At 35.3% G+C, this 22318-nt stretch overlaps 1 protein-coding gene across 2 annotated transcripts in view; it reads left to right on the top strand.

The window, feature by feature from the left end:
- The window catches only part of FAF1 (Fas associated factor 1), a 487841-nt gene that overhangs the window by 253666 nt on the left and 211857 nt on the right, over positions 1-22318 (top strand). For both annotated transcript variants that reach the window (XM_069590953.1, XM_069590963.1), the window contains one exon: positions 3482-3568. In XM_069590953.1, coding sequence (XP_069447054.1) covers positions 3482-3568 — 87 coding nt within the window. The remainder of the gene's footprint in view (positions 1-3481; positions 3569-22318) is intronic.

Genomic DNA, 22318 nt, shown 5'->3' with positions numbered 1-22318 from the left:
AATCTAAAACCTCAACCTCAAAATCTAGCCTTTAGAAGAGGAACTGTCTAAGAATTATTTTCTAAGAAATTCTGATAAAATTTAACCAAAGTATAAAACTGTTTAAAAATGTATGGAACTCAAAGCTTTGTGGGAGATGAATGTCTTATATAATTTTATATTGAGCAAGTCGTAATATAGTAATCTTTTTTCCCAGTGCTGTGTGTATCATTGAAGTTTCCACAGTGAGGAAATACGAAGTTTGAAGTGGAGATCATTGCTTACATTATTTATTATATATAAATAGATGTTTACTAACAGTGAAAAGCAAATAATAAGGAAATGAATCAATACTGCATTAATTCTGTACTATTTCAGGGTAATCTGATTCAAATATGTTTTTCTTAATCACAAACAACTGAAGGCAGAGAAATGAAACTGTTCTTTTAGAAAATCTGGAAAATAAGCTCTGGAAAATCTGTTGTCAATCTAGAACCTTTGATCCAAATACAGTATAGTTTGTAACATAATTGTACTGTTCACCTGCTAATCAAAGCTTTCATTAAATTTTTTCAGAACTAATTGAAACATTTATGTAGTTTAGCAGCCTAAAATCTCATAGATTTAGAGCTTAATGCATAACAAGAATTGAAAAGATTATGAAGATTCAGAATGATCTTGAGCCAAAGCTGATCAAAGAAATTATGTAAGACAAAAGGGCCCTTAGGAAATGTTACCCTGTGAAGTGCCACTTGTCCTTAACTGGAATTTAACACAAATCTCTAAAGATGAAACTCCATGAGAAGTAGCACAGTAATGGCAGCTGAGCATGCCAGCTATAGCAACTTAGCCTGTGTGTGTGTTCTTTCTCTGAAGAGCTCTTAAATCTCTCAAATCAATCAATCTCTCAACCTTCCAGCCTCTCACTTCTCCCCTTGCCTTAAGTCTTTGCTCTCTCCTTCCTCCATTCCTTCATCCTCTCTCTGAGAAAACTGTATCCTGCATTTGATTCATGATGACCTTAAATCCATCTGCATCATTTTATAATTAGGTACATTTGAACAATTTTTATTTTGTATATATTTCTGATTTTTTCTTTCCTGCAGGATTGTCACTGAAAATTTAGTTAAAGTCATCGATAAAGACAATAGAATATTTTTATCTCTATTAATAAAACCATTATTCATTTTGTGCCTTTGCTATCTTATCATTTGTCTTTCTTCCGTATACTGGTAAAATCTGCCTATGATTTTAGCACTGATAAACATGAAATTATTTTTTAAAAACTAATTTGGTTTCAGGTATATTGTTTAGTGATTATGGTTTAGCACAAGATTCTTTTGGCTTAATTTCAGAAATACTGTGAACTTTGCTTTTCCATTGAAACAGTCAAACATCAGTCTAATATGCTTTATGTTGTACCCTCTCAGCCAAGTTCTTTCTGCATTAACCAGTTTATTCCATGACAAGTTGCTTAACAGATGTCATTCTGGGGAGAACAATGAAGCCAAATACTTGTGCAATGGCTAGCATTACTCTAACTTTGATCACTTTTGTTCAGCACATCAGTCTGGCGTTGTGCTTTATACCAACATAACACTATAGCCAGAACATGCTTTTCAGGCTTAGAATAGCAAAGGAATGTTATTCATTCAGTGCAGTTACAGATGAGTTAATGAAAGAAGAAAAATACTGTTTATTTCATAGTACCGTATTGTTATGTTTTAGAATTAAGATGGAATTTAAAGAATTCCACTCCAGAGTTATTCGTTTATATATTCAACTCATAGTATTTGTGTATATTCTCCAGTGCAGAGGTAGCCTTGCCACCTTTCTAACAGATGTAAATATTTGCCCTGACTTCCCCTCCACCTTCAAGAATAACTGCTGACCCTTGGTGTCTCTAGACAACATAATTAAAACTAACTTTAAGAAAGGAATTTTTTGACTTGTCGCTTAAAGTTTCCTCATACTCCCATCTTCTGTCCTCTCCCTTTCTTTTATTAATAAACAATAATAATAATGCTTTGGCTTTATGGAACACCTTTCCTCTTAAGAGCACTAATGTTTAAGCATGACAGAATAGTCTTAGCTAGTGCAGGTGATAAGAGGTTAGTCCAGTTGCATTTTGTTAAATTGTTGGGTTGATAATGACTAATGAAAATTTCCAAACTTGATATGACTGACCATAAACAAGATACTGCATGGTAGACTGGCCATTGCTAAGAATCTTGGGAAAAGAAGCTGTTTGTTTGAATTGAGTGGGGATCAAGCCATGCCCCCAAGCTTCACAGTTCTCGTTTACTAAGTCTTTTTTTCACAGGTGTATATTAGAGATAAAAATAGATTGAGTTCCAGGTTTTGTTTTGTTTCTTTCTTTCCCCAGTGAATATATTTCTCCATTTCACTGGAAGTGTAACTTAGATATGCTTATGTATAATAAACAGTAATGTGATACAGAAATGCCGTAATTGGACAATGTGTTACTTCAGGCTTCTGCATTTTAAAAACATGAATGAACGCTGCTTCTTTTCCACATGGAAATCATAGAATGTATTATGTGCAACATTTCAAAATTAGTTTCACTGTTACAATATGTAAATCTCAGAATTTACATGAAGAGTTTGCTAAGATGGATGATCTCATCATTCTTATGATTTGATCATTTATTTGGAAATATGGAATGAAAGGGAATTTTTGTAACTTGTTTAGAGAAAAAGGCTAGAAAAGGATATGATAATTACTGAAAAAGAGTTTAACCTTCCAACACTTCATTCTGATAATTACTTGTGTCCTCTCCTTTAAAGTTAAAAAGTATTGGGAATTCCCTGGTGGTCTAGTGGTTAAGACTCCATGCTTTCATTGCTGTGGGTGCAGGTTCAATCCCTGGTAGAGAAGATCCCACAAGCTGTGTGGTATAGCTATAAATAAATAAGTAGTTTCAAAGTATAATATTAAATGTTGAAAAAAATAGTTTTTCAACTTTTATCTTATATATTTTCTTTGGGGGAAGGGCCTAAATAATATATTAATGGATAGCCCTCAGGTAATAAATATTTTCTTAAAATAGTTTCTAATTTGGGGTAATTAAAAAATATATACCCTGTACAGCTTTATTATTAAGTATTGTATCCTTGAAATGTACATAAAACAGTGAAGGAAACTCCAGGTTTTTCCTTTTACCCTGTTGGGAAAGAAACTACTACCCTTTTGACTGAAAAGAAACTTGAAGCCATCCAGGATTATAAAAATAATCAGCAGGGTGAGGTAGGAGAATATGGTTTGAACTGTTATTTCATTTAACCCTCATTGAGAATCTGCTTTTAAATTTGGTTTAGTTTTATTTAGTAAAATTTTTTTATGATTTGTGTTTTCCTAGTTTCAAATTCTTGTTTTAAATCTAGAAGAGAACAAAGGAAACACAGTGTATCCCATAAATTGACTAGCAGCTATCATAAGTCATGTGGAAATCCTATTTTAATTGTTTTATTTCTTTTTATAGGTAAAGAGAAATGTGTATGACCTCACGAGTATCCCTGTTCGCCATCAGTTATGGGAGGGCTGGCCAACTTCTGCCACAGATGACTCCGTAAGTGACAGTTGAATTGTCAGTCTTATATCCTCCTCTCTCTTTTGCCACTTTCAGCCTAATTGGCTGTGATATTAAGTGGAAATCAAATGTTTTGTATCCATGGAAATAATTTTTATAAATCATTTGCATTCACGTGAAGAACTAGTGTCATAAGCCAAATATATTAGCATTCTCTTGATAATGTTACAATATCAGTATCAGGAACTTTATGCTGCTTGATTTGACTTAAGTTTTTCCTTGATGAAAAAAATACAAATATTCAGATATTTCTAATGAAATGTCCCAAACACAAAAATTTTTTTTCCTAAATTACAGATACTTCAAAATCAATTTAAGCATTTTATTTAATTTTATAACTGCATTTCCCATAGTTAGACCTACACTTTAAAAAGTTAATTTTTGTAGTTAATATTAATCACACTCTATTCTTAAACATACTCGTAATTTTCACTGCCATAAAAAAATGAAAGAAAAGACTTAGTTTGTAATTTTTAATTATTATGACATCTACTCATAATAATTTCCTATTGTAAATTTTGAAACCTTTCCTATCTCTATCTTGTTTCCAGTGATTATTATTTTCTAAGAGAGTAAATTTTATCATTGAGGAGGCCGTTTGGCTACTTTTATCCACAGTGTTGATTGTTCTAACCAAATTTTTAAGGAAAAAATTAGAATCTTTCAAGAATTTTGAAGTGAGTCTTATTTTTAAAATAAATAGGGCTAAAAAGATGCTAAGATTTTGTAAACACATTACAACAATAAATATCCAAATAAATGATTATGGCTAGGAGTTTAATTATGTTTTCTTATGTTCTAAATATTACATTTGTCAGAATAATATTACATTTTGTCATAATAATAATTACCACTTCTCTCTTAGTACCACCATCATATACTTTAGTCTAAAGGAATTCTTTGTGGAAGACAGTAACATTTTTAAACAATTTGTTTATGTAGATGCCACTTGAGTCTAATTATTCTACAGTCTAAATATTGTGCCTTTGTAAAATGCTTTGTGGATTATGAAACTTCAAAAATAACCAGAAAATAGCAAAACTTGTTTTTTAAGTGAACCCTTCAGAAAAAAATTATTTAAATTTAGGCACTTACACTTATTTATAAACTGTTAATTTTGACATTGACATTATAGTATGTCATTATAATTATTGATGGTTGTCCATGGCTAAGTGGTAAGAATGTGGTTGTTGTTTTTAGTATGGTTTTTTCCTGTTAAACTGAGAAATTTGATGGAAAATACAATACATTTATTTTTATAAAGTTAAGAAACTAAGTATATAAATGATAGCTTTTTGTTTACCTGAGAATATATGAAGAAACCAGAAATGTTCTTAACATTGTCTAATAAACTGCTACAATTTGTAACATTAATAGAAGAAAATTAAGATGGAGCGTGTCACTGAGTTTCAGATACCTCACTTATTTAAAGCATTGTAATGAGGATTAGCAATAATACAAATACTCTGTTCATAGTAGACAATAAATGGGAGTCAGTATTATAACTTAATATTAACATAACTCAGAGAGTGATCATGGGCAAGAATTGACTGGTTTACATAAATGAAATGGTACCTGAGATTTGCTTTAAAATAACCTCTTGTGTTGGAAGAGTGAGTGGGGATATTTATAAATCCAAACTGATTATTGTTGAAGATAGTTAATGTGTATATTTGATTTTTTTATACTATACTCTCAAGTTTTGTATACATTTGAAAATTTCTGTAAGTTTAAAATAAAAATAATTGTCTGGTTTAAGATAATAAAGTCCAGAAATGTGGGACTTAATAGGGTTGGAAAAGTCAGTTGCTCATGGGCCTCATCTTTATGGATACCAAGCTGAAGTGGGCTTATCAGAGCAAGTTTCAAGAGTGATAGGCAAATCAGTGAAATGCAATATATTCCTCTGTAACATAGTACTTAATATATTTTAATTTTATGTATTTATTATTTGGGGGTATGCTGGGTCTTCATTGCTATGCACTGCCTTTCTCTAGTTGTGATGAGCAGGGCCTACTCTCTAGTTGCGGTGCTCCCGTTTCTCATTGTAGAGGCTTCTCTTGTTGCAAAGCATGGCCTTTAAAGTGTATGGGCTCAGTAGTTGTGGAGCATGGGCTTAGTCTCCTGACCTGGATCCCCCGCTTTGGTAGGCAGATTTTTACCGCCTTTTACCACTGGACCATTGTTTTCCCGTCTGTGCTTCTACTTGGTACTAGAAATCCAAGTAAAGAGGGAATGTCCATTAAGAAGCCTTATTCTTTCTGCCTCATTTTTCATGTTTGCACCTAGTCCCAGAACCGGTGAAGTGATGCCTGTCTGTACCTCCCCAGAGCATATGTTGCCACATTGGCAGGATGTTGCCTTGATCTGCATGATTTGATACAACAAAGATGTTTAAGGCCAGGCTGCTTTTAATCTGTGCCATAGCAGATCCACTAGCTCCAGTGCTTGAGTCTTGGCAAAAAATGCTTATGATTGTAGTCTTTTAAGGAGATCCTAGCCAAAGAAATGTCATGCAAACTTTCTTTCATTAGGACTATAAAAAACTCGTAAAGCTGGTGCCTATAATCTATATTGTTGCAGGCGATGGTGTTTTTATACTTATTTAAATCACTCAAGTGGAGGCATCTGCTACAAAATAAGATCGTCCTCACAGCTTAGGGCATGAATTGGGTGCAGCTGAGAAATGTCAGCTGTGTAAACAGCCTGAAATGTGTTACCAACAAAAATATAATTAATTTCTTTCCAAGACAGTGTGCCATAACTGAATATTTAGGATGGTTTAACTTTCAGAGAAAGCACCTGAACATTTTCTTCCCAATGCCAGAGTAGAGGATTGGTTATAAAGGTCATTAAAGGTGAGATTAGTTTATACTTTTCCTGCTCAGTTGCAGAAATTTCTGTGGCTTTGAATATATAATAGTTTTAGATACCAGTGGCTTCTGTGAATTAATGGAAATATCTTAGATCAAGAAATTAATAGCTTGGGATGATGGAAATGTTCTAAAATTGGGTTTTGATGATGACTGTACAACTCTGTACATTCTAAAAATCATAGAATTAAACATTTCAAAAAATAAATTTTATGGCATGTAAATTATATCCTCAGTAAAGCTATTTTTTAAAGGATACGAGCAAAGAACTATATTAAAATATTTCTTGGTTTACATTTTTATGTTCCATGAGAAATACTTTGCAGTAATGCAGAAGGTGTTTTCTTCAATGTACTTCTCATTAACCTTTGACTTAACAAACAGGACAAAGAAAGACTTCTTATAATTAGATTCTCGTATAATCTTGAGTCTCTTACAAACGTGATAGACTGCAGTCTTTTGACATTTCCAACACTACACAGTGAAGTTAACAATCATTTAAAGCATTGTTGCCCCATCTCCCTTCAGAGTTAAAATATTTTCTTTGCTTATAGTTGTACTCTGATGGGACATGGGATACTGTATGAATTGTAAATAACTCTTTTAGTTCCTTTTGCGCTCTTTCACCAGGGAAATAGGTATCTAAAGCTTCACCAGTAGGGGAATGTTTTCATGCTGTGACAGTTCAGCTGTGAGAACAAGGAGTTATAAGTAGGCAAAATCTCATTTTATACTTTCACAGGACACTTGATTTCCAGAGAGTAGAAATGATTTTAACTCTATGAATTATGGCAAGGCACCTTATTATAATGCAGACAATTTGAATATATGTAGTTTTTAAAACTCCAGGTTTTAGTAATACTTATACAAAGAAAGAAAAATTCTTCAGTTTTTAATACTTTTTGTTGTTCTCCCCTCCTCTTTTTTCTTTAATGGTAATCATGTATAGTTTCATCATTGACTAAGCAATGTTAAATCAGAATTTGAGAAATTAGGAATTCTAGAACCAGAGGTCTTTAGGTATATGCTAGCAGTCAGAAAACTACTTATTAAATATTAAATATTTTCACATTGAAAATGAGATCATTTATAAACAGAGTAAACCTCGTGGCTTTTCTGTGAAATAACAATAAAACAAAAGTCACACACATGACATATTCCTTTTTTATTATTATTAAAAAGAATTTGTGAATGAGGGAATACCATCTACTTTCATCCTTCTGGTGGAGGCCATTTTCTCCTGTAACTTCTTTCTAATGATTTGTTTTTGGCAGGTGTCAAATTATAAACATCCCCCTTATACTGGATCCCCACCCTCCACTATATAGCAGCTGCTGTCCCAGTACAGACTCTCCCTATTACCACATACCTACCACACTATCAGCTTTATTTATCTTCAATGGCAACCTAGTATGTGCTGACTTATGTACAGATTTTTATGCTGTCATTCACAACCTTCATTCTTAAGTGTGAAACTTCCCTTCTGGGTTTATTTTCCCTTACAAGCCTAGAGAAATTGTTCAATAAATGTTTCTTGAATAAGTGATTGAATATGGTACCACATATATCTCCACTTTAGCTAAATATTCATTTTGCTGTTCTTCTGATATACTTGGTTCTCTACTCCTGTATTTTATCATACTATTCCTTTTACCCGCAATATCTGCAACAATTATTTCTTTCCTTCAAGACCTTTCCTTCAGAAACTTTGCCTGTATCCCATGCTACCACCTCCAACCAACTTAGAAATTAGTTTCTATTTAAATTATTTTTGTTTTTCCTTATTTTTGTTATTTTTGTCCTTCATTCCCTCCCACCTGGCTCCATTACTTATCTGAGTAACTGCAAATAACTTGATTAACCCCTTTGAGTCTCAGTCTCTATAACTATAAACACAGATAATACTCCTACTAGAGTTTGTAAAAACTTAGAGCCAGTAGTTACAAATATAGTTACTTCTTTATTTATTTTGAAGATTTAAGTAGTCTGTACTAGATAATGTCTAATATATGGTTAACCTTTGGCTATTACTATTTTTTTCATCCATATATCTATTCATTCATTTGACATTCATGAAAAAAACTCTTTTACACCAGTAAACAAACTGGACCTTAAAGTTATAAGGATGAAGTCCTGTTCCTTAGGGTTTGCAAAGTATAGTGTGAGACAGATACATAAACAGTGATGATTGAAGTTTATGTAAATGCAAAACGTAGAATCATAGAAGAGGAAACAACTAATTTCTCTAGCAGATGGTGTGGTGAAAAAATGGCTCCCTAGAAAAAGGAACCAAATACCCCTTAAGTTAAATTAAACAAGTCTAAACTGCATTTTAATTTGTATCCTGTGTTCCTCGCTTATGTAAATTCTAAAAATTAAGAGTAAGAACTGTTTTCCTCATTTTTGTATGCACTGCAGGATAAAGTGTAGTGGGTTTTCTTTTTAAATATAGTGTTTTATACATTCACTCATCTGAGTTGTTCAGAGCTCCACCAAGTTGACATCTGTGACAATAAACAACTAAATGATGAATTGGTGTGATATAGTGACTTTATAAACTGAGAATCAGGTTTATTTTCCTTCTAATAAAAATGATCAAAACTCAGTATTTCTTGGTAAGTAGACTAGCAAATTTAGAAGGTGAGGTGTGTGTGAGAGAAACAAGCAGACCAGTCCAAATTCATCACATCCCTACATTGCTATCACTTGGATAAGTTGTTTATTATAAGTTGTTTATTGTATGACCTTCATTTTCCTCATCTGTAAAATGAAGATGACATTAACACCCTTGAAAGTCTGTTGTGAAGATTAAATGGATTAACATAATAGTTTGAACTGTATGGAATTGCCATTTTTAAAGGACAAAATGTTGAATATTAGCCATTCCATATGGTTTTACCTATATGTAAAGCTTATATTATATAATGCAGGATTTAGCAGTTCAGCCCAAATCCTACTCTCTCTGTTTTTCCTGCATCGTAAGCAGATCTTTTACCATCTGAGCCACCAGGGAAGCCCCAAAATTGGTATAAAACATTATATTAGTTTGGATATACAGTGTAATGATTTGATATTAGTAAACACTACAAAGTGATCACCATAATGTCTTGTTACCATCTATTACCATAAAATTGACCCCCCTTTACCCATTTCCCCCTCCACCCTCCGAACTCCTTTCCCTCAGGTAACCAGAAGACTGTTCTCTGTATCTATGCATTTTGTTTTAAGATTTCACATATAAGTGAAGCCACACTATTTGTCTTTCTCTATCTGATTTATTTCTCTTAGCATAAGGTCTATTTCATCTTATCACAAATAGCCATATCTCCTTCTTTCTTATGGCTGAATAGTATTAGACACACACACACACTCACACACACAAACACACACACACACCGCATCTTCTTTATCTAGTCACCAACTGACGTACAGGTATGTTACTTCCATGTTTTGGCTATTGTAAATAATGCCACAATGAATGTAGGGTTGCATTTGTCTTTTTTGAATAGTGTTTTTGTTTTCTTTGGATAAATACCCAGAAGTGGAAGAGCTTGGACCATATGGTAGTTGTGTTTTTAATTTTTTGCAGAGCCTCCATTCTGTAGTGGCTGTACCAATTTACATTCCACCAATGGTGCACAAGGGTTCCTTTTCTCCATATCCTTACCAACACTTGTTAGTTTTTGCCTTTTTGATAGTCACCATTGTAACAGGATGTAAAGTGAATCTCCTTGTGGTTTTGTATTGCATTTCCCTGAGGATTAATGTTGTTGAACAGCTTTTTATTTGCCTGTTGGCTATCTGTAGATATTCCTTAGGAAAATGTCTATTTGAATCCTCTGCCCATTTTTTAGTGAAATGTTTTTGTCTGTTTTTTTGCTGTTGAGTTGTTTGAGTTCTTTGGTGTTGACTCCTTATTGGATATGTGATTTGCATATATTTTCTTCCATTCAGTAGATTCCCTTTTCATTTTGTTGATGGTTTTCTTTGTTATGGAGAAACTTTTTAGTTTGATGTAGTCCCACCTTTTATTTTTGCATTTAGAGTCAGATCCAAAAATTCAACACCAAGATGAATGTAAATAATGTTTTATTGGAGCACAGTCACACCATTTGCTTTTGTATTGTATACAGCTGCTTTTACACTGTAACTAGTGGCAGGGATGTTTAATTGCAGCAAAGTTACCTGGGTCACAAAGTGTAAAATATCTACTGTTTGACCCTTAACAGAAAAAGTTTGCTAACCTGTGGTGTAATGTTTGGCACTGAGTAGGCATTCAACAAATGTTGGCTCCTTTTCCCTTGAATAAGCATCTTCTTTATATCACATACGCATACAGAATCAGAAGTATTCTTTGAGTAGCGTCGGGGTCATCTTATGCTATTTAGATTACTTTGTTAGCCTGTCCTAGGTCAGACAGATTCAGGCACTCTTTGGACATTTTCACTGGCTTTTTCTTTATTTGACAAAGTCATAGATAATGTTGCTTCTAACGGTGGTGAGACTCAGTAGCTTCAGAAGGTCTGCTGCCCTTGTCAACATATAGAGTCTTTTACAAATAACACAGGCAAAGACTAAACAGACAGAAAGAACAGGTTTAAAAACAGTAGAAGAAAGTTTAAGTTTAAAAGGTATAGAAAGTTGTAAAATAGACTATACCCTGAAGAGTGAGAGAGAAGTTCAGGAGGGTGGGTGAAGCACTCAAGGGACATATTTACTTGGTAAATATGAGGGAGAACACATGAAAGTGAGACAGCCCTCAACAGGAAATTTACAAACACTAAGATCTGATGTTCTGAATGTTGACTTCATTTTATTAAAATCTCAAGCGTGTACAATACTGCTTCTGCTCATGAAGAGGTAACTGTTATGGGAATTGTCTTCCTTCTGTGAACAACTAGAAGACTGGATATAATGTGTGAAACAGCAGTTCTCAGATATTAGGCAACAGGTAGTTCAGGGCTCTGAAGAAGGAAACAAGTGAGCCTTGCTGGGAAGCAGTTCCTGGAGCCCATAACAGGGAGAGAAAGCTAAAACAGAATCTGCTGATTTTATTGCAGTTGAAGAGACTGAAACAGAGTTTAGGGAGGTCAAGGCAGCTAGACTTTGCAAGACAGACCACCAACAGAGGAAAAACTCCAGAAATGTATATTGTTCTCCTGACTTTTAGCTGAATACCAATCCATGCATGCCATGCATAGAGTGAAATTCCAGGAGACTGGGCAAAGAACTACTGCCTGGAAAAAGAACAATTAACTGGGAGCTGTAAGACAAACAGTACTCAGAGCCCACACAGTGCTGGGAATAGTTTGAGTTCCCACCAGCCATAGTAGAGGCACCTCAGTGAATACATGGAGCACCATAGGAGATATTCACAGGAGAATCACATCTTGGTGCAGTGTATAAACAAGCCTTAGAGTGAAGGCTACTCTAGGACTTCCCTTCCACAAACTTAGAAACAGTTTCCGAAAGGACTAAGATGATTAATAGGTAAATGCCTCTACGAACAGAGTCCAGCATCCAATTAGAAATTACTATATATACAAACAAGCAGGAAAATCTAATCCTTAACCAGGAGAGAAATCAGTTTAAATGAAATTGACAGATAGGGACTTTAGCTATTGTAAATGTTGTGAAAAGTCTCAAGGATTTAAAGGAAAACATGAATTTAATGATGAAAGAATAGAATATATAAAAGATAGATAAATAATGTCTGAAATGATCATTTCACCAATGAGCTTAATATCAGATTGCTGTTGTTGTTCAGTCATTAAGTCATGTCTGACTCCGAGACCTCGTAGATTCTATCACACCAGGCTTCTCTGTCCTCCACTTTCTTCTGGAGTTTGCTCAAATTCATGTCTTTGAGTCGATGATCCTATCTAACCGTCTCACCCTCTGCTACCTGCTTCTCTTTTTGCCTTCAATCTTCCCAGCATCAGGGTCTTTTCTAATGAATTTGCTCTTTGCATAGGGTGACCCAAGTATTGGAGCTTCAACTTCAGCATCAGTTTTTCCAGTGATTATTCAGGGTTGATTTCCTGTAGGATTGACTGGTTTGACCTCATTGCTGTCCAAGGGACTCTCAAGAGTCTTCTCCAACACCACAGTTCAAAAGCATCAATTCTTGGGTGCTCAGCTTTCTTTATAGTCCAACTCTCGCATCCATACATGACCACTGGAAAAACCATAGCCTTGAGTAGACGGACCTTTGTTGACAAAGTAATGTCTCTGCTTTTCAAGAGTAAGGAGAAAATATCTGAAAACATATTTGGCAAAGGTCCTCTATCCTGTTACATAAAAAAGTCTTACAAATAAATAATAACACAAGCCAATTTAGGGGAGTGATATAACTTTTTGAAATTTTGATTGTAGTGGTGGTAGTTAGAAGTGCTAAAATTCTTGAACTGTACATTTATAATGGGTGCATTTTATTATAGGTAACTAGATCTCAATTAATTTTAACTAGTGATTTATGATGAGCATGTTGATCTGAAACTGTAACTGGTACATGAGAAGGTGAAGTGCAGAACCAGTATTCAACTCTCAATCTGCCTGTGCTCTGATGCCAGTGTTCTTTCTCTTGTACCTTGCTGCTGCTGCTGCTAAATTGCTTCAGTCGTGTCCGACTCTGTGCGACCCCAAAGACAGGCCGCCTGCCCACCAGGCTCCCTTGTCTCTGGGATTCTCCAGGCAAGAACACTGGAGTGGGTTGCCATTTCCTTCTCCAATGCATGAAAGTGAAAAGTGAAAGTGAAGTCGCTCAGTTGTGTCCGACTCTTAGCGACCCCATGGACTGCAGCCTACCAGGCTCCTCCATCCATGGGATTTTCCAGGCAAGAGTACTGGAGTGGGTCCTTGTATATTCCATGTTGCTCAAAATAGTTCCAGTTTTGAAATATCCAGTCTATTTTCCCCCAGAATTGTATTCATGCTCTTTTGAAGTTTTAAAGTTATTCATAAAGACAGTAACAGAGAAACAAACTTTGCCTTTATCTTCCTTTTTTAAGTTGGCATTTAGGAGTCTTTGAAGATAAGTGAACTTAAAATTTTCACTGTAGCACTTTGGATTATATGCTGTGTCTTTTTGAATAGTAGCCATATCATTAATGTGGCAGAGAATGAGCAACAGGACTCTATTTTGGTACTGATAGTTATTTAACGTAGTGGTTGGTGAGTATATTAACTGACATTTATGTAAAGATTTTAGTTTACAAAGCATATTTCATATACATGATCTCATTTGAGCCAAGTAGTAGATTACAAATAATTTTTGATAGAAATAGTATACAGTAGAATACATTACTATCTGTAGAAATTTTCTCCAACCATATTTTCTTAATAGCTACCTTCTAGAAAGCATGTCTTATTCATTTTTGTGTCTCAAATGCCTGGCAAAGCCCCTGGCACAAAATAAACATTCAGTAAAGGTTTCTTGTGTTTATGTTAAACTTACTGATGAAGTCAAGTGGTTGGCGCTAAATTGCAGTAAACAACTGCTAGTTGTATTCTCCAATATGTATCATTACTTTCTTCAGAGATACCCCTGTTCTTTTTCAAGAAAGCAAGCTCTTTTCTGCTGTTAACTGAGAAAGAAGTTGTTGGAACTCTTGTACTTGACTCTATTCTATTACTGAGAAATGGAAGGTTGTTTATAATACATATGTGCAGTACTTAACCTCTAGCATTTGTGTTTTGAAGTTAACATGCTGTCTGTTGCATTTGAACAGCTGTAACATATGTGATAAGATTTCTTAATAAGTCTTTTTCTTGAGCAATGGAAATACGAATATGAAGGGCAGTATTCCCAGCTTGTTAAGTTGTACTTTAGACCCTTGGATTTAAATGTAATCAATTGCCCATAATTCTCTGTTTGAGAAAGATAGTGAAGAGAGCATTACAGCTGTTTTGGCTAACAAAGATTCCATGGCATTTTTTGATGTGCAATTAAAAGGATGTTTGCAACTGTGTCTAATTGGCTAAATTCTTACAAATTTTGTAACCCGAAGAGAAGGCTTAAAATGAAAATTTATGCCTGTTAAAGTAGCCATTTGAGCTCGAGGTGCCTCGATCAATAGTCAAATCAATTGCTGCCCCTGCATCATGACTTTGTTTGATATTCTACATGTAAAATATATAAGGGTGTTTTTGATAAACAGCCACAAGAGATTGCTGGTACTGATTGTTCCCACAGCCAAAGAAAGTCTTTTTGTTCTTTTAATGTATGTTTGTTGACAGTTGTGATCAACATGGAATGAACTGCTTTACAGTTTATTACTTTCAGAGTACAAATTTGAATGCTGTGGATTCAGATGTATAAAAGAGATAAAATTACAGACAGCTTTGAGTGGCAGTTACATATCAAACCTCACGGGGGTTTGACAGGCAACGAATATCGTTATTAGACGCTTTTTCCATAATTGCTGACATTTATCCAGTGTTTCACAGTATTTGCTAATGTATTAATGCAGTCAATCTCTGAGAGGCTGCACATGCCTTTTTAGCCCTGGCTTTTATGGGATTCTGAAATTCATAGACCCACAGATACTTATTCCCTGCTGGTTGCCGTAGTGACAGAGCTCAGAGATAAGCCAAGACAGAGCCCTTTTGTGATTGCTTTTCAGGTGACATTCAGCGGCAGCTTGAGTAGAGTGTCCTTTTATAGTTCCTGTAATTCAGAAAATGATAACAGCTTTTTGCTGCTTAGAAGAGAAGTCTGTGGACTGCTCCCGGTGGGATTTCAGTTTGCTGTGCCACTTCATACCAACACCAGCCTGATAAAGTTCTTATTATTGTGGAGATTTCAAAGTGCAAGGGGAGTGAATTAATTATAACAGGTTAGAAAATACAGGACTGATAGTGCAAATAAAACTTTAAAGTGCCAATTCATGTTTCATAACCATATGTAACAAATTAATTTGGACATTTTCAGCTATTCGGGATGATGTAGTTAGGCACTTGCTAAGTAAATGCACCTGACTTATAAATTACTTGATGAACCATGCTACATCTCGAAGCTGTTACATCTCAAAGTTTAGAGGTTATCTTTCATTTCTATATATCATTTTCCCATTTGAAACCATTGCTTTAACATTTTGTTGTTTAGAGGCAGGTAGCTTTATTAGGACACATTCTTAGGGTTATAATTATACTTTCTTTTCAGCATTCTCAGTGTAATAATTAAAAATGCATGTTTTATAAATAACAATGGTATAAGCTATTCAGAGGCTTATACAGAAGAAGACACTATGATGATGAAACATAGTGGGTTGGGGGGGTTACATTTCAAGAAATAACTGGAGAAAATGGAATCTTGCCTGGAAAAAACATAGAGGTCTTAAGAAGCCATTCCCCGCCCCCTCGCACCCCCCCCCCCCCCCCCCCCCCCCCCCCCCCCCGCGCAACCTCAGACTCTTAAAGCTTGGAGAGTTAATATTTGTTATTCTGCAAGAAAAAGAACTTGAGTAATACTGGGTAAGTAAAGGATACTTTGAGAACCAGACTGTCTGTATGGTTGATATTATTTAAAAGTGGTGAAAAGAACACCAAAAAGAAGAGGAACACTAACCTAAATTTAAACTATGCAAATCTGAAAGGAGGTACGAAACACTTAAATGTCTACTCCTAAAATTGAAATGTAATTTGCAGTTAATCAGGGAGCAAGTAGAACCAGCCAAATAGAGAAGTAACTTGAGAATACGAAGACATGAAAAAGAATAGATGTGTTCCTCAGTTTCAGAATTGCTGGTGAACCATGCTAGATGAACAGGCAAATAGACAGCACATGAATGAGGGCTCAGAAGAGAATTTGGCCTAAAAAATCTAATTCTTTGATTAGTTGTACAGTTGAAAACCTGGAGTTCTACTTTGTGTTACTTTCTGACCTTTTAGGCTCATTTTGAGCAGATATAAACTCACTCATAAAATTCAAATATTTATCATTCAGACAAAAAAGGGTTACCTTCAGACTAGTGACAAATAAATATGACATTTTCAAATGATATTTAGTAGACTTTTATTGACACTGTGTTGCCCTGTGATGTTGATTGCATTCCTTCTTATGGTTTAACTTGATCTTCAGTTACCTGTTTTGCTATGGTAAGAGGAAAAGAGAAGAGAAATTTTTTAGAGTTGTATAATTATGTCATATGCTTTTTTTGTGCTGTGGTTATCCACTTAAGAGTCTCTCTCAAAACTTAGTCATCTACTGAAATGGTCTTTAAGACCATATCATCCCCACAGTGTTTTAAAATTGATAAATATCAGCTTATAATTGTTGCTTAAAAAAAAAAACACAAAACAAGCAAACAAGCAAACCAAAGTAATGAAACCTACAGAATAGAGGAAAAGGGCATGTTGGCTCTCAAAAAGTATGGTGACTGCATGTTAAAAAGTGGTTATTATATTAAGGAGATTGGAGCTTTTTACTAATATAACACCTTATCCCCTGAATTCAGAAACTCAAAAATTTCATCATAGTTTTTGCCTTTGATGTTTATCTGTTTTCAGGTAACTGTAAAGTCAAAAATAATTCAGTGAAAAGTAGCCGTTGCAGTATGACATCACAGATTTTATAGTGTACTAAAATAACTTACAAAAATTGCAGTTTTGATATTTTAACACACAGTATTACATACTTTTGTGACTTGAATCTAGGAAGTAAAATAAAAAGTCTAGATGAAATTTAACCATTTCTCCTTACTTCTATAAGTATTTTGTTGTTAATAATAATAACAGGAATAGTATATTTATCCTGCTTTCTTATGCACTTCTCTGGACCTTTATATGTTTTATCTCTAGTCTTTGTATTAATCAGTTCTGAAAGGTAGATGTTATTATCCCACATTTGCACATGAAGGAGCTCAAGCTTAGAGTGGCTTAGTAACGTGTCCAGCAACACACAGAGAAGTGGTGGGAAGGGGATGCTGTCCTGAGTTTTACTCTAAAGACTACCTCTTTGCGCTGTACCATAGGGATTTTCTTGTGAACCTTAAACCCCAATTACTTATTTTTCCTTCCCTAGCATAGTTCTTCAGTTTTACCTATTAGGAACTTTTAGATATTTTCCTTACTCTATCTTAGCCTCATAAGATTGGTTCCATTGCTTTAGGCTCATCTTAGACCTATGTCTCTGTAAATAACATTATAGAGTACTTAAAAATACTTACTATATACAAAGTATATATATTGCCTTAGCAATATACAATTAATAATATGACTCAATCTGCCTAGCAACCCCATGAGGTAAAGATTATTATTCTTTCATTTTACACATGAACAATCTGAGGCATATTCCTATGACCTTATAATCAGTAGCAATGGTATTTGAACTCATGTACAACAGAGTTCCTGGCCTTACCCTATGCCTCATTATAGCAGAGGAAGATCAGTGACAGGACATCTGTAAAAACCTATCCATCATCTTTGTTCTTCACCATGCTGTAATGTTCACTGTAGAGCAACTCAAGGATGAACTCACCACATTCATTGTGGCCATAATTCCACTTTCATGAAATGTGATATGGAAACTGGATCTTTCTTTAATTTACAGTGCAGTGTAACCATAGTATGCACCATGTCTGCCACTTCTCTTCATTTTTCTTTTAGTGTCACTGGTCTAGAGACAGTTGTTTAATTACTAATAACCTTTTAACTTCCAAGAAGGAGAAAGGATCATCATTCCATTTTTTTCATCTATAAAGCAATATTAGTTGATGGTTTACAAATTGATCATCAGACTCCAGAAATATTATTAAATTTATCCTCTTTTTAAATGTGGAGGATACTGTGGCTCTTTATTTAAAAATTTGTCCAAGGCCACAGAAATAGGATTAAAACTTGGAAACTCCTTTACACTGAACATTAGAATATTGCCTCTAGCCCCAGCCCATACTTCCAATCAGATAACTGTGTGTAGAAAAAGAATATTGGACTTGGGGATCACAAAATCTTGTTTCTAGTCCAAGCTGAAAGTCTACTCCTCTACCTGTGCTCTTTGCCCCATCCCCTTTTGTATTTTCTGCCCTGTTAATAATTTTCAATTACCGTGATCAATAATCTCTGCTTTAGTACTTTTTACTAATCTCTTAGTACTAGATATTCTGTCCATATTTAAACATGAAAAGCCTCTTACCTTGAAAGAAATGCACACATACATGCAGTAAATACAAAGACAAAAATCCTCTTTTGAGTTTACCTGTCACTGTCTCTCTTCTTTGCAGCCAAACTTTTAAATGAATTATCTATACTTAGTATCTTTAATTTTTTCTCTTCCAGTAATTCCTTAATTCATGCCACTTTGACCCTCAATCCATTTCTCCACCAGAATAGTTTTTCTTCAGTTACCAGTGACTGCTGTCTCATTGTTCTTGGCCTCTTGATGCTGCTGCTGCTAAGTTGCTTCAGTCATGTCCAACTCTGCGACCCCATAGATGGCAGCCCACGAGGCTCCCCCGTCCCTGGGATTCTCCAGGCAGGAACACTGGAGTGGGTTGCCATTTCCTTCTCCAATGCGTGAAAGTGAAGTTGCTCAGTCATGTCCGACTCTTAGCGACCCCACGGACTGCAGCCCACCAGGCTCCTCCATCCATGGGATTTTCCAGGCAAGAGTACTGGAGTGGGGTGCCATTGCTTTCTCCATCTTGGCCTCTTAGTACCATTAAAAAAAACCAACCAAACAAAAAATACCTTTTTATTGAAATACATTTATTCATAAAAGGATATAAATCATAAATGTACAGCTTAATGAATTCTCATAAAGAAAATACCCTTAGATAACCAGGATCCAGACTAAGAAAAAGAACATTTCCATCATCTAAAAATTCCTTCATGTCTCTTTTATCTAGGAGAGAAGACCATAGATTAGTTTTGTCTTGTTTTAAACATATATAAATAGAGCCTTATAGTATATATTCTTTGTCTAGCTCTTTTCTTTCCTTTCTTCTTCTCTCCATCTTTCCTTCCTTCCTTTTTTTCTCAACCTTATGTTTATCAGATTGATTCGTACTCATATGTAGTTATAGTTCAGTCATTCTCATTGCTTTATAATATTCCATCATGTGGATATTCCATGTTATTTATCTCATCTGGTTTTGATGGGGGTCTTTGGGTAGTTTCTACTGCTGGGCTGTTTTAAAGAGATTTCAGCAGCGTTTGACCCTGTTGAGAACTCCTTCCTAAAGTGCTCTTCCATTGGCTCCCAGGAAATGATACTGTCTTGGTTTTTCCCCTCTCCTTAGGATGCTCCTTCCTTTTCTCTCTCCTTTGGAAACTCATCCTTCTCTGCGTGCATGCGAGCTCGGTCACTCGGTTGTGTCCAACTCTGTGCAACCCTCTGGACTGTAGCTCACCAGGCTTCTCTGTCTTTGGGATTCCCCAGGCAAGAATAATGGAACAGATTGCCATTTCCTTCTCCAGAGGATCTTCCTGACCCAGGGATCAAATCTGCGTCTCCTGCATTGGTGGGCGAATTCTTTACCACTGAGTCACCTGGGGAGCCATCATTGTACTCTACCCAGCCACTAAATATTGGAGTTCAGTAGGGCTCAGCCCTATGTAGTCATTTTGTCCTACTTTGTGTGTTCTTCCTTGACATTCTTATCACAGCTATAGTTTAAATTATCACCCATGTGATGGCAATTAGGAAATGTATTTCTGGCCCAGTCATCCCATGTCAGATCCAGAAGAGCCCTATCATCTCCACTTAAAGGTCCCAAAGGACTTCAAATCCAACATATCCAAAGTTGAATCCATGTTCTTCCCTGGCCATACCTTGTTTTTTCCTAAAGTTCTCTAATTCCATGAATGGCACCTCCACCCACCAGCTCTGCACGCCAGATAGGAGCTACTCTTAATAGCTGACCATGCTTACCATATCCAAATTGTCAAGTTCTGTCAATATTAGCTCATATATCTCTCATTCATTCTCTGCTATCCATTTCCACTGTCATCACCCTAATATATGGTACCAACTTTTTGAATCTGAACTGTTGCAAAAATCTCCAGTCTGGGTTCCCATAACCACTCTCACTTCCCTTCAAACTACTCTTCATACTGTATCAGGATAATCCTTTAAAAAATACATATATATATATAAATATATATTTATAAATATATTTCTAAATATATTTACTCAAGCAATGTCCATGTTAAAATTTTCCCTTATAAGCACCAAGAACCTTAACATAACCCGCTGGGCACTGTATAGTCTGATTCCTGCTTGCTTCTTCAGTGTTTGTCTATATTACACTGCCTTTTCTTCTCTAGCTACACTGGTCTTCTGTCAGTTCTTCTATATCATTATTGGATCTTTGCAGTGCTGTTGTTTCTACCTGGAACAGTCATCTTCCCTTCAGTCTCTTCTGTATATTTCTTACTCATTCTTCAAACTCAGTCACTTCTCCATGGAAGCTGCTTTTTCATTACTTTTTCCCACATTTGTGATTTTATATTTCATTTAAGTGATTACCACATAAGCTTTAAGATAGGGAAAATATCTTTTTTTTTTCAGCTTTACATAACTAATACCTTCTGATAGAAGGTGCTCAGTAAATATTGGTTGAATGAGTAAACCTGTCTGAGCCTCAGTTTCCAATTCTTAACAGCTATTCAGCGTTGTTGTAGGGTTCAAATAAGATAACATATGTGGAAACACACCCTAAAATACAATGCTCTAAAGAAATGTAAGGAACTTGTATTATTATGCCCAAGCAGATAGATTCTTGCTACTGAAGATTCAAATATTAAATCTTGCTATGATAGTAGGATTATGTAAACAAATGGCAAAAATTATTGTGGTTTCAGTTCTCATTCTTTTGGTTTGTTGATCTGTCTCCATGGTCGTTCTATCATTCCTGCTATAGTTCAGATTCTCATCATTTTCTCCTGCTTTACCTGTTCCAGATCTTCCTCTCTTGCTTCCCTTAGTCCTTTCTCCCTTCTTCAGTTAGTTATCTTTAGAAAATGCATTTGCCTCATATTATTCCCTTGCTTCATATAACTGTATGGTTTCCCATTGCTTATAGGATAATGTCTAAGGTCCTTAATGGAGCATATATGACTCTTTGTGATCTGACCTATGCCTTCCCTTCTACTTGTCTCCCTCACCATTTTTTACCCTGCTTCCTCTCCAGCAATACTAGGCTACTTGTTTATTAGATATATTACCTTCTTTCTTGCCATTGCTTATATCACATTCCTTCTCTTCTTAGGTGCTTGTACCACTCTTGGTCTATTCCTTAATCATATCATCCTTTTAAGATTGAGCTGATACTCCTTTGTGGCATTTTCTCTTAAGTTCTCAGGCAAAGCTAGTCATTTCTTCCCAAAGCACCTATTAAGGAACTTAACCATATTGGGAAAATAGGTTCTTTACACTTCTTAGGTACAAGTACACTTGACTACTTGTTTTAAACCCTTCAAAGGCAGGGATGCTATTCTTTTTAAACTCTATTGATAGATATATAATGGTTACTTTATTTATAGGGTGATTAGAGAAAAATGTACTCTTGCCTGGAAAATCTCATGGACAGAGGAGCCTGGAAGGCTGTAGTCCATGGGGTCGCTAAGAGTCGGACATGACTGACTAAGCGACTTCACTTTCACTTTTCACTTTCCTCCATTGGAGAAGGAAATGTCAACCCACTCCAGTGTTCTTGCCTGGAGAATCCCAGGGAGTGGGGAGCCTGGTGAGCTGCTGTCTGGGGTTGCACAGAGTCGGACACAACTGAAGCAACTTAGCAGCAGCAGCAGAGAAAAATGACCAAGACAAATAAAGAATGGTCAGATTTTAAAGTATGGGAATATATGTAGGGCCTAACTCATGTTGCATAGGGGATTTCATCTATTATTGTTGTTA

Source organism: Ovis canadensis, chromosome 1, assembly GCF_042477335.2.
Source record: "Ovis canadensis isolate MfBH-ARS-UI-01 breed Bighorn chromosome 1, ARS-UI_OviCan_v2, whole genome shotgun sequence".
NCBI lineage: Eukaryota > Metazoa > Chordata > Mammalia > Artiodactyla > Bovidae > Ovis > Ovis canadensis.
Note: the sequence above shows the minus strand (reverse complement) of the source record. Positions and strands in the feature narration are given on the sequence as shown.